At 41.7% G+C, this 13,722-nt stretch overlaps 1 protein-coding gene across 12 annotated transcripts in view; it reads right to left on the bottom strand.

Annotated features, from left to right (window-relative positions):
* MAST4 (microtubule associated serine/threonine kinase family member 4) overlaps nt 1–13,722 on the bottom strand; it is a 569,183-nt gene that overhangs the window by 154,598 nt on the left and 400,863 nt on the right. Inside the window, exons 1-2 of one of the 12 annotated variants that reach the window (XM_054487551.2) lie at nt 9,974–10,399; nt 9,751–9,862 (exon numbers count right to left, since the gene is read on the bottom strand). The exons of 10 other annotated variants lie outside the window; for them this stretch is intronic. In XM_054487551.2, coding sequence (XP_054343526.1) covers nt 9,751–9,842 — 92 coding nt within the window. In that variant the 5' untranslated portion in view covers nt 9,843–9,862; nt 9,974–10,399. Of the gene's footprint in view, nt 1–9,750; nt 9,863–9,973; nt 10,400–13,722 lie in introns of those variants that run through there. One more of the 12 variants, XM_063664868.1, reaches the window with a different exon arrangement.

Raw genomic sequence — 13,722 nt, 5'->3', positions numbered from 1 at the left:
CTATAAGAAGCCATCAAATAATACATAATCACAATGTTATAGAAAAATGAAGTCTACCTGCTAAAATGGCATTTTGGCCATGGCTATGCTGGTAAAATAGCATTAAAAGCAGTAAGATCTAAGAACTGGACTGAAGAGAGCAGGTCTCCGATCTTAAGCCTGGATTCCAATGTTAAGAAAACCACTATTGATTTTTCACTTTAAAAATCCTTGATTTCAAAGGCTAACCTGCCTGAACTTCACAGGAGAGAAGGCATCTTCTGAGAAAGAATGCTACATATAAGTTTTACAGGCCACACAGTAAAAATACGGCAACTTTTATTCCACGGTTCAAATACGTAACCCCAGACATCAAATCCTAAAACATATAGGAAATTATGATTCATATGCTTAGAGGCTTATTTTGCAGAATCCATAACAAGAACTACTACCTAAAGCACCCAAATTATCCCACATCTGTTTAGCTCCACTGGTCACTAAGGCCATTTGACATCAAAGATGAGAAATCCTTCTGCTTAGGGACCTACTATGGAAATGCGAACTCACAATCATCCATTCAACTTGCCAAGGCAGCTGATGTGCCTATCAATTGTTTTGCCACATGCCTGCCCTTTGCAGTGGTTGAGCAAGCCTAGGTTAATTTTACAATAAACCAGTTTTTGGGTTAGCAAATTACTTGTGTTTATCTGGATGGGTACTAGGATACGGAATAGTAAGTAGATAAAATCAGTCCTTACATGGAAAAAAAAAATCTGACATAGCTTCAGTAGCTCCAGTACTTAGTTCCTGATCTAGGTAATCTATTTGGAAAAGTCTTTGATTTTTGTATCAAAAGTCTTGAGATTAGCCAAGTGAAAGTAATATTTTTACAGGAATTATATCTCAAGTTCCAAGATCAACAAGCCACTCAAATCAGACGTAAGAAATAACATTACATAATAGCCACTTAATGGCTATTGTTTTACAGTAACAAAGGCTTCATTTACCATATTTCCTCGAGTGCTTTATTCAGCTGGCAGTTTTTCCCATGCCAAACATAATTTTTTCCCTCAACCCCTTCATACATCTATAAAAGTAAAACATTTAATTATTATAATTCCCAATTTAAATATATCCATCATATTGCATCTTAGAAAACATTAATATGAAAGGGGCATAAGTGATTTTTATGTAAGCTATGGATCCAGTGATTTTCTACAGATTTCATAGCTGAGAAATTTGTCAATGACTGGATAATATTCCAATAATGACTCTTAAGGAAGAAACCCAGTAAAGCGTGAGACATAAACATACACTGTAACATTTAAAATTAGATAGAATAAAGCATACTTCTTTACAGCTTTTGTTTTGTTTGATAGCTTCAACAAATACTCATGTGGCAAAATGGGCCTGGTAAATCCATCAGCTTTCTTCCCCTTCTAATTCTATGACCCTAAGAGACCTCAGCAAATTTCACATTTTCAGTTTCTCATTCCCTCCACCTAGGTGATTCATTCAGAACCCAATATACTACCTCTAAAAGATACTGCCACTCGAACTTCCATGTCAGGTTAGAAACTTTCCAGGGGCACAGGGTGCTGGTACTTACTTTGAACAGCTAAAAGCTTATTCAAGAACTTCAGAATAAAAATGGTGGTTGGCCTACCAGATGTCAAGAACTGCATTTTGCTTGTACTAGTGCCTGCAATTACAGTTTGCTAAGAGAACCCAAACTCTTGACAAAATCAGTCACTGATAAATGTAGGATCACAAAGCAGAATGTAAAAATTCCCAATATTCTATAATAAAGTAAGCAATGGGGTGCTTCAGATAACAGATATACATTAATGACTGCCTATTCTTCTTACCAATCTATTTTACCTTCAAGTACTGATCAAAGCCTAAATTCTCTGCTATGGTCTTTTTTCTTTAAAATAAAACCATGATATGTCAGTTGTGATATTAGTATAATTACCTTCTCAAAGAGGCATGTCCAATAGACATTAATGTAGCTAAAATTCCCACAGGTCCTTTTATTCTATTAATAAGGTTTAAGGTCAACATTTTCAGAATTTACAACCAAGTTCCTAGTGGAATTTTTTTCTTTTCTTTTCTTCTATCTGCCTGGAAATAAGGAGAGTACCAGAACTACAAGTATTAACAAATGTATGAACTTTTGAGATCTATCTAGTTACAAAATGTACCACATTATCACAAAAACCAAGTTCCTACTGATAGAGACTGACTCTACTTTTAGTAGACAATTTTATGCACATTTTGTATCTACTTTCATCTAGGTAACCCCAGGACCATTTTAATATCTTGGCTCTACTATTTAAGTTTCAAAAGGATTACTCAGTTACCATGATGTCACTCCCAAATGACTAGTTACAGGTAGTGAAGACAGCTCAGATTAATATAACATGCTTACTCACACTAGAGATGGGTGTGTATGGAGGGTGAGGCTGGGGTCCAGGGCCTCCAGTTTCCATCTCTGTGAGACACCAGCTACTTCCATTTCAACCAAAAGAAGAAGGACTTTCCCAAATTATTCAGATTGAGTCCTATTCCAAGCTTCCTCTTCTATGGGCCATCTCCACACAGGAATTCAAATGATTCCTTGACCCCAACACCTGTCAATCTTTAACCCAGAAGGCAAATGGTCTCTATCTTGAAGCTTACAATTCCTGTTTAAAGGTATTACTTGAGCTTCTGATAACAGGATAGATGTGTAAAGAGAAGCAAGCAAAACCATTAAAGAATATAATGTTCTACCCATCACTGTGCACTTATCAATACACTACTCCCACCACTGCCTTGAGTGAAGACACACACAGAAACACACTCTCTCTCTCACACACACGATAGCAGTGAATAGACCATGCCTCCCCATGCAGCATATGCTCCATAATTCTTATGTTTTATTTTTAATGAATTTCTTTTGAAGTCTACTTTTTGCACTCTCACACATTTCTCTCTCCCTTCTCTCTCACTCTTTCCTCCCTTCCTCCCTCCCCCTTGTCTCACAAAAGACCTACATATTCCAGGGGCAAAACAGTCTGTGATCTCCTATTGTAAGTTTCACACTAGAAGCTAAAAGCAACATTTTTGAACTGTGCATATTTCTGCTTCCATCCTTTGTATCTGGTAAGCCTTAGATGCCCAGAATCTGCAGAATGCTGCCACAGTTGGGACAGCCAGGCTCTCAACAGGAGCCACTCAGCTGCTGGAAGCTCTGGGCTTGGAGCTCAGTTTTCTCCTCTGCTCTAGGGGTATTCCTGACCAGGCTGGGGGAGGGGCAGTCAGGAGCAAGGGCAGCCCAGGTTGCTGGATGGCGTCATGGAATATTAGCAACGTGAGAGCTAACTAGAAATGAGATAAGGACTGAAGGGGCGAGCCCTGCATGATTTGTAAGCCTATCCTGCCTGCAGAAGACACAGTCAAGAGCATAAAGAAAGTACAAGGATGAAAGGAAGCAACTACAAAACAGGCCTGGGCAAAGCAAGGAGTGGGAGGAAATGGGCTCAGGGACTCAGGGAGGGGCAGAGCCTGCAGGTCAGGCGTGGAGAGGAGGAGAGGAGCAACAAGTGGGGCCAGGCTTCAGTCTCCTGCAGACTAGGCTGCAGGGGAGGGGCTGGGGTACCAGGGCCTCAGGAGGACAGCAAGAGGTGGTGTGTGGGAGCCAGAGACGCTCGGTCAGGGCTTTACAGTAACAGTAAGAGAAACTCCAAACCTAAACATGTCACAAAGGAACAGTCATAAGGCTATGGAAGAAATTTGAGCTTCCAGAGGGAGGTGAAAAGGAAACTCATTGCCAATTTGGGCAATGAAGCAGACAACAAAGTGAGCAACAGTGAGTAAGGGGATATGATTCAGGGAGGAGGGCTGACGGGCCAGCCACGAATGTGCAGAGGCAAGGACATCATAGCTGTGCTGCTGCTGTATTTAGCTGCCCACAGAGAGTGGCCACCACCCCTGTTCTCCAAGTCCTTGCTTCACTCTTTTCTGGGTTATGACACCCCCACCCTGGGGCACCTGTTCATGCTCAAGTCATCCATGAGTTACCAGTTGCCAGCTGCAACACACACCTTCACTTCAACTCTCTGTGGAGTGCTGGGGGTGTTGACCATTTTCCTCCTGGGATTTCCAGGACAGCACCCTCCTGGTCCCCGCCCTTCTTAGGGGACTTTTTCCGACTAAGTCTCCTTTCCCGTACCTCGCTGCATTTCTGCCCACTCCTTAAGCGGGGTATCTTTAATTCTCCCATGTATTAATCGGATGTATTTCTCAGATGGTCTTAATAGTGAGTCCCGTGTTTATTATTTTGGCACAGCCTGCATGAGCGCTCTGGATTTATGTACTCAGCTGCCTGCCTAGGGGGCTCTTTCTTTCCAGTCTCAGTGCCTTTGATATTCCCAGATGCCTGTCCCCAAACTCCTCCCATGAAGGCTCTTTCTCATCCTTGAGGGCTCCTTTAAATATTACCTTCTCGAAAGACCTTCCCTGACCACATTATCTGAAGTAACTCCCATCATCACCGCACAGGGTTATGTTCTCATCTCGGCTCTTGCTTACAGCCACTGGAATACTGACCACATTGGCAATTGACTTAGTTGGATACTTGTTTACTGGTGAGGCCTAAGTACTCGTCTATCTCGTTTATCACTGTGTCCCTTGACCAGCATGGGATACAGGGTTGGGATATTGGCTGAATGAAGGAATAAATATCCCGTGGTATTCAGTGCACAATAGATCTTCAATAAATGTGAATAACTGAGCTTTAGGGGAAAAAAGGGGCAAGTATAATATAGGTTCTTGTGTTTTCCCCGCCTCACTCTCATAAGTACAGGTGGTTCCTCCCTCTCCCTGGTTCCTGGAGTCAAAAACCCCAGGGCCATCATGGACTATTTCTTCTTCTCTCAGAGTCAATGGATCATCAACTTCTATCAATGTCATATCCTTCATATCTCTCAAAGGCACAATCTCACTTCATTCTTTATCTAGCCCTACAAAATCTTTTCAATAGACTACCCCCAGAACTTATTAACTGGCTTCCAGGTCTCACCCCCACTCCCAGACCTAAACCCCAGTGTGGCTAGACATGTCTCCCCAGCACAGGATCAAAACCAAACTCCCTCATATGCCAAGTGCCTCAGCTCTCCTCCGCAGCTTCACCACCCACTACTCATCTTCGTTTGTAATGACAGCAGTAATATTAACAGCTAAAATTTATTGAGAATTTTTATATGCCAGTCATTTCATTAAGCGTTTTACACATATGAATGCATTTTAATCCTCACAACAATCCTATAAGATAAATACTTATCCCTATTTTATAGACGGAGCAAGTGAAGTCCAAAGTTAACATAACCAATCTCATACAGTCAAGATGTTAACCCAGGTAAATGGGCTCAGAACGAACCTCTTAACCACTGTGCAGTACTGCCCCTTCCAACTCTCTGCTTCAGCAATACTAAGCCATGTCTAGTTCCTGGAACTCTGTGTTGCCAAGGTCACCAGGCCTTTGTACACACCATTTCTCCTGCCCCTTGGAAAGGCTCTGTTCTTCACTTTCGTCAACACCAAATATCTTTCAAAACCTTTTCTATGTGGTGTCTCTTCTGGCTCCCTGAGACCAAATTCTCTCTTACCCACTGACCGCTCCTATGGCTTATATGTACCTTGTAAATACTTCTTGATTGTCCTGGTTTGCAATGATTCATTTACTTGTCTTCATTGAAAGCATCCCTACGGCTTTCAAAATTGGGTCACAGTGCCCAGGTACACAATAGGTGCTTAATAAATGTGGAGTTAATTGGGATTTGGGTAAAAGGGGTGAGTACAGGTTTACCAACACCTGGAATACCAGGGCAAGAGGGAAGAGGATTCTCTATAGTTCTCATAGTCATGATATACATTCATGAGCAAAACAAAGGAAAAACTCATCAAACACTACAGGTGTATCTGAAGGGAAGATGCCGAATGCATAAAAAATTCAATACATCTTGACAGCTACAGGATTTAGTTTAAGATCCCTGAAGGTACCTGCTGTTCATAGCAATTACTGAGTAATGTGAATTCTGCAAAAAACAACTACCAAAATAAAAACTCCAAAAACTTCTTTTTTGGTTCTCAGAAAAATACATTTGGAAATTTGCTCAAAGTGATGAACTGAGTCACAAACTACCCATCGGCATGGATAATGGTTTTACTGATTTAGGCGTCATCAAGGTTGAGAGATTATCATTAAGCAAAATGAAAACACGACAGATTTCTAAACATTAAGGTTAAAACACAAGCATCTTCTGGATTCTCAAGACTGCACTTCAGCAAAACTAAAGGCCCAACTCAAAACTTAGCAGCAACATTTAGAAATCAATTGTAGCCCTTTCCCTAAGGTGTGACAGAGAACAGATATAATTAAAAGAGAAGCATGATTCATTTCCCCCAAAAGTTTTTAATCCAATGGGCAAAGAAAAGATACTATAAACATAAGCAGTGACATGAATGCAGGCCAACTAATTTCCATTCTGAGTTGTGAGAGGATCCTCAATGAATGGAATAGCCACAGACCTATGAAACTGAAAATCTCTGAAACATGCAATCATTACTTCAGTCTAAAGCAACAAGTTTTGGTATAAAAAGTCTCTTCATTTATGCCTAGGTTTCTGTCCCTCAAAGCAGCAGGTGAATGGCTGTACTGAGACTACCTTGAGGAAATGAGGGGAAGGGAGAGGAGGACAAAGCCATTTATATAGAAGGAAGTATTTCCAATGGAACATGTAAGCTATACAGCAAAACAGTAGACAAAAGCCAGTGTGCATCCCAACAATCTCATGTCTGCCATGGTCAAGACGAAAAAGAATGAAGGGCATAATGTACTGTCCTTGGGACGTAGCACAAGGGACAGAGTCTTTCAGTTCATCAGTACTATGTCATCTTTCAGAACCTAGGCCTGAGAGTATGTCTGTAGGCTTCTTTCCCCAGGAACCCCAAGAGTTAGAGGCACAAGTAGGGTTGTAGGCTGTAAGAAAAACCTTCAATATTTTTCTCTGAGAGTACAAACTAACAAACCAGCATCACATTGAACTATAAGGCAAACGTAATGTAGCAAACCAAAAGTTTCCATGATGACAATTTCTACCATAATAAAGGTTTAAGGTAAGAGTCTGAAACCATTCAAGCTCTCGTTTAAGTGTGACAAACATTCTATCCTTATGAGTTCTAAGATGCTCATTTATAGGCTCAAAGCTGAATTTTACTTTGATAGATGCAAGAAGCTGATATTAAAGAAAAAGCTAAGATAAAGTCCTCCAGATTACAATGTTAATCAGAACAAATAGCTGGGATAAAATATTCAAAATGAACAATCTGTCACACAAGTCAGCAAGTGTGCAGGAAAGGAACTAGTTTGGGAATGAGAGATATCTCAAGGGTTAAGGCATATCTGACTGATGATGACAGCAAGGCGTCCTCACCTGGACACTGGGGACACCCTTATCGAGGATGGCAAAACAGAACAACTTGCGAACAGAAAGGTCCTTTGGAAAGGAGACAAACTACTCAGCCAGGTAAGGTACAGGGTTAGACTTGGAAAAGGAAACAGGATTTAGAACAGTTAAGGGGCATCCCAAAAGCGGAAGTCACAATGTAAGCACATGTTTCATGTCCTTAGGGAAGGACACGGAGCCAGAATTGATCACTGTATAATAACAGGATGCAATAGCCATATACACTGCCCTGGAGATGAGGACACCTAGCCTTCTGAATCTACATGATAAATATAAAGCAATGCTAGCCCTTTGAGACAGACAATGACTCGATGGATGTAGAGATGATCTTTGGGATGTTTATTTCCAAACTGCAACACCTGAAAATCTCCAGCAACAAACAGGCTGTCATAACTTTTACTCTTAAAAGGGGGAGAAGAAAATCCCCTTCCCTCTCTATTTTGCCAAATTGAAGATACGAGTTCATGACTTGGGGTGGAAACTGCCCACCCAATGCTCTCCCATTTTACTGGGAAGAATTCAGGTTTCCTTAGAACCTAGGCTCTCTGTCAGTGTGAGCTGTCTGAATTGGAGTGTTCAGGCTGGACAGGTACTGCCCTAAAGCCAGGCTCAGAGCAGCCTGAGAATCCTCCTGCATCTGACTCTCTCCAATAATACTATCAACAGGTAGGTAGGAAGAAGAAAGGCTCCAACTGCTCTACAGGTTCAGACACACACTTACGATGCCAGAACAGACTTCTCTAAGAACTGGTTCCAGGTAAGAGTAGAGGCTGTACCGCAGCCAGGACTACACAACTCAGAAATATTTAAGGGATTCTGTCAAGCTGAAATGGTAAGAAATTATACGAATTATCACCATGTTGAGCAGTGGCCTCGTTCATGTGTGGCATGTATCTCTCTTCAACTTTATTAGTTGTCTTGGAGGTTTGGTGCACGGTTGACACAACTTGATGAGCAATACTACAAAATGGGCAATACTACAAGAGAGGGTCTCTGACCATATATGGCAGAACGAGAAAAACATAGTCACATTATTTAAAAGGTACAACTTCAGAATCCAACATAGTTTAGTGGTATCAACACTTCAAACTGCATCAAAAAGCAAATATGACTTTGAAACCTGCCAGATGTCTCTCTCACACACACAGGTGCACATGTGATTTGTGTGTGCACCCGTGTATATAAACAGTGTATGTGAGTATTCCAGGATGTTTCTGAAATGTAAGAAACACCATGAAAAACTTCAAAAGGAAAAACTAAGTTTTCTAAAGTATCACATATCCACATTTATACTACAAAAAGTTACAGGTATAACCAAAAAGAACGAACCATTTTCTTGGGTTCTTTGAACACTGAAGCATAGAGATTGTGAAGCTCCAAATCTGATAGCCTGCATCCTGTTTATCTGACTGCAAAGTTGCTCTCATGCATGTTCACATGTACATGCAAGGCAAGTTTTGAAGGAAAACAAAGAATCAGTATTAACACAACTCAGAAGGTGTGCCCCTCTAAAAGTACAACAACCTTACTTTTCTGTGCTGGACACAAATGTGGCGAGATATGCCTCCTTTAAAATCATAGTCTCTCAACACAAGTGTCAGCAAACTCTTGGAACTGCCTGTCACTTGTGGCATGAGCTTCATCTTGACTTTAAAATTCTTTTTCTTTCCCCATCTTTTCTGTCAAATATACGTTACAAAATGAAAAGGCCAGTCCTGTATTAGTAATAAATGCCAGCAAACCACTGAAAAATCAAAATGACAAAGTTATGTAGATCTGCCTCTCCACAGATAGTATGAAATAGCTAACCTGGGCTCTCCTTGCATCATACATCTGCATCTTATAAAGGTCAAATATTTAATAGAGAGGAACATCTGAAGGGCTCAACAAAAAGTACCAGAAGCCTCAATGATTGGGTGAATGAAGTGGATAAACATAATCATATCAAAGGGACAGACTTAGACAAAGTACCTCCTCCTCTTTCCCTTTTTCTCTCCCCACCTCTCACAAGGAAATGTCTTATTATCCACATTTCAAAAGGAGAAAACCTATGAGAAGCATATTTATCAGGGTTACCCAGGAAACCACAGGGACGAAGAAATACCTGAAACAGTACCCCCTCCCCTAGCGGGGCATTAACTTTTCAAAGTGTCACCCAATACACAAAACCCCAGCTCCTGAGGGGCTCAGGCAGCTCCGCCTGTGGGCCCCTGGGAAGTGAAAGCATTCCCTCTCCAGGCAGAGATCCCCGCGTTTTTACCTTTGTGTTCGCCGAAGCCTGTTCCCACTCCTCAAATGAGGCAAAGTAAAGTTTGAGAGCACAGTCCAAAAATTGGGGTCAGACATATCCATTTCTTTCTCTCTTCAATTCACTGTGGGTTCAAGGCCATATGACTAAAATGGGGAGAGGTAAAAGAAAAAGAAAAAAAAAAGGAAGAAAGACAAGGCCAAAAATAAAAAAAAAATCCCAATTATCTACTCACTCCCTCCAGAGAAAACGTGATGGGAACTGTGATCTCAAGAACAACTTGGAGCATGTCTGAGAAGTACTCGTCCCGTCCTAGCCTTTAATTAACACACAGCCTCCTCTCAAAGGTCCGGGAAACTGATTTCCTCTCGGGTCTGCCCTCTCCTAGTCAGGCTCGGCCAGCTATAAACAGTAATTACAAGAGTTGAGCCGTGCGTTCTGCTCAAAACGCTGTCTGTGGGATTCAGTCCGAGGTACTTTGTCATCTGTTTGGCAGATACCATTCGCCGCTTCTGCGGGGGGCGGGGGAGACGACTATTTTGAGGCTTTGGTTCCGGAGGCTGTTGCTTATCAGCAAAACCATTCACATCCGAACATGCCCAGTGCCGAGTTTCCTTTTGGTATCTACATACAAGGAAAAGAATTTGAATAGAAAAAGCTGCTCTTGCCCTCCCCTCCTGAAAAAAGCGGAAACTTGAAAGCACTTTTAAAAAATGGGCCTATTGGAGGACTTGAACCTGACACCTTTGTGGACCCTTCCAGGGTCCGGCTGGGAGGAGACGGCAGGGCCTTGTCCTTGGACAGCTTGGTGGCCGCGCCCCCAGCTTTCCCGCAACCCCCACCCCCCCACCAGCCCCGGCCGCGCCTGGGGAGCGGGGGCTCACGGGAAAGGGAGCAGGCGGCCGCGGCGCGACCCCAGCCGGTGCCGGGACAGCCCCGCAGCCTGGGCCGCCGCTCCCCCTCCCCGGAGCCCGGAATGGATCCGTCCCGGAAATAAATAAATAAACCCGCGGCTGCTCCGGGTGTGTGCTGCGCGCACCTGAGGCCGACCTGTGATTCACCGCGGGAGGGATGGCAGTGACAACGCTCTGGGGAAGTCCACAGTGACTCCTCCGCCAGGACGCCGCTGGTTGTATAGGAAAAGCACGCGGACGGGAAGCCACACACACCGAAAACCTCAGTAAACTAAATTTATGAGTTTACATCTGTTCCATCAATGACCACGGTGCACACCTGTTTGGCTTCATGGCCGGCAACTACAGATCTAGGTAATGGTGAGCCCCGACGTAGAAAGACACTACCTGGCATTTATGAGGCAAATGCTACAAGTATTGCCCCTTCAAGTACGTTAGACCTTGAAAGGGCAGAATGAAGGGGGCTGAATGTTCTTGTTATTCATTTTGAAGAAAGGCATGGTATTTAAATATCTCACCCTATCCATGAATGTTTGTATAAAATACATAAAGAAAAAATATAATTTAAATTAGCTGCCTTAAGTCTGGTATAATATGGCAAGAAATACTAAATCAAAAAAGTATATATTCAGCAAAAAATACATCTAAAAATGGCTTAGTCCATGCAGTAAATACCAGGAACAAACTCGCTTACAAAAATGGGAGGAAAAAGAGAAGGAAGAGGGAGTGTAAGCTGACAAGGTAGGCGGGGTAAACAAAAAGAAGCCTGCTGTGGGATCTTCTTTATCTAATTCTTGTGGCCCACATTAATATTTTCACACCAAGGACTCCAAGAGTTTTGGATGATGTTTCGTGTCCAAGGCTTTCATATGCATTATCTCCTCACATTCTTACAGAGCCTCCACAGATCCTTGCAACCCACAGAGGTAGACAAAGAAGGCATTATTTTCTCAATTTTACATTTGGGACTTTATCCCAAACATTCAGGGACATTAAATGACAAAACACACTTCAATAGATATTAATGAGCTTGGTCCAGCATTTTTGCCCCATGCTCTTCTTTTAAAAAATGTTTCTAAGTATTGCAAAAGATGTTTTGAAGGTTGACACGAAAGACAGTCCCTGTGCTCTGGAGCAGTTTCTAGACCTCAGCACTGTTGACATAGGCTGGATAATTCTCTGTCTGAGGAGCTTTCTTGTACATTGGAGGATGTTTAGCAGCATTGCTGACCTCAACCTACTAGATGCCAGTGCTGACAATTAAAAATGTCTGAGGACATTGTCAAATGTCCCTTGGGAGGTAAAATCACCCCTGGTTGGGAACCATTGCTCCAGATAAAGGCTTCTCTGAGAGGGGTGATACAGAGCACTGGTTTAGAGCAAAAATTTTGGGTCTGAATTCTGGATACAACACTTACTATGACCTTAAATCTCTTCCCATTTTCCCCAACTGCAATATGGGGTCTATAATAGGACCAACCTGTAAGAGGCTAATATACATAAATGAAGAGGAGATGGCATACATAAGCCCTTTCATGCAATGTCTACACACACACTGCACATAAATGTAGGCAGTATACAGAAGCTGAAAGAATACTATGCTGACAGACATAAGACTGGAGCAGAGGACACCCCGCATGTGCTTCTTTCTACTCTCTAAAGTCTTCAACCAGGCTGCTGATCACACTGTGTATAATTGACTGTTTACTGCTGTCTTTCCTATTAGTCTGAGTTCCTCAAGGCTAAAGTCACATTTTGCTGATTTTCATATTTTCAGAACCTGACAGCCCCTCAGTTTATACAGGCATTTAATATTAGCAAATCCTTTTTGAATGGATACTTCAGAAGCCCAAGTATCTCTTATTTCTCTTAAGATGCACTGAAACTATTAGTACTAGTAGATCTGTATTCTCAAAGAATACTGAATTTTTGAGAATCCCATGAAGATGGTAAATTCTAAAGACTTTCTCTTACTGACTTATTTGTATCTATATCATGTAGCTGGAAAGATATCAGTGCTAACATTCCTCAGGTCTTTACATGGCTCTAAGAAATGTCACAATCAAACTCAAGGGGAATTCCCTTTGAGTCCCATGTCCCCTCCTCAAAAGCAAGCCCAGAGAATAACTTTTTGTGCTCACTTGCAGGTATCCAAGATCAAGAGGGACAATTACATATTATAAGCTGCACGGAGAAGAGTAATCAAGGTGGACATGAACTTGTGCTATACAAGTTATGGGTTGAAGAACTCTGTGTGGAAAGTAGAGAAGAAAAAATTTAGGGAACAAGCAGTAGTTGAATACAACTATGTGAATCTATGAGAACTATGTGAAAGAGTGTTTGGATCCAAAGATGAAAGAGCTGACACAAGAGTGGATTTTCTGAGAGCTGTTTGAGCAGAGATAACTTGAAGGAGACACAGTGAGTAGAACACAACGTGTAGGTGGTTTGAAGACCTGAGGACTCCAATACCTCCCAACTCTCATATTCTCTATAGTTTTTCTAGAAAAGCCCATGTATTGGGGCATAACCTACAAAGATGATAGCAACTAAAATGGATAAATCAATGACATAAAATGTTTATTTCTTCTCTTGATTAAATGACAGATACCCCAATCTGCAGGCATCAGATGTTATGACTGCCTCCACTCTGCATTTTGAGAAAGCCTCTACAGAAATTCTCAAAGGAATGAGTAAAGACATGAGTATTTTTAACTACATATACTTTAAATTTATTTTTTTTGCATTTAAAAGGCTTGAGAGGATTTGGGTTGTATCCAAACTGAAAAAATAAAAATAGATTAAGTACATGAGGAGCCAGAATGAATTAATATAGTGAGTGAAAGTGAATGGTACATTCCCACACTCATGAAGATAAGAGTAGATATGACACTGAAGTGTGACTTGTCTTCTAACCTGTTTGACTTGATTTGGTTACATATGCTTCAGAAGGTAGAGCAGTCGGTAAACACAAGAATTAAAATTGTCAAAACTACTGACATTTTCCTAGAAAATAATTATATGGGCAGAAACTATAGTTGTGACTGCAGTAAAACTCAACTGCAGAACA

Source organism: Pongo pygmaeus, chromosome 4 (genome assembly GCF_028885625.2).
Source record: "Pongo pygmaeus isolate AG05252 chromosome 4, NHGRI_mPonPyg2-v2.0_pri, whole genome shotgun sequence".
NCBI lineage: Eukaryota > Metazoa > Chordata > Mammalia > Primates > Hominidae > Pongo > Pongo pygmaeus.
The sequence above is the reverse complement of the archived record's forward strand: the minus strand, read 5'-3'. Positions and strand labels throughout refer to the sequence as shown.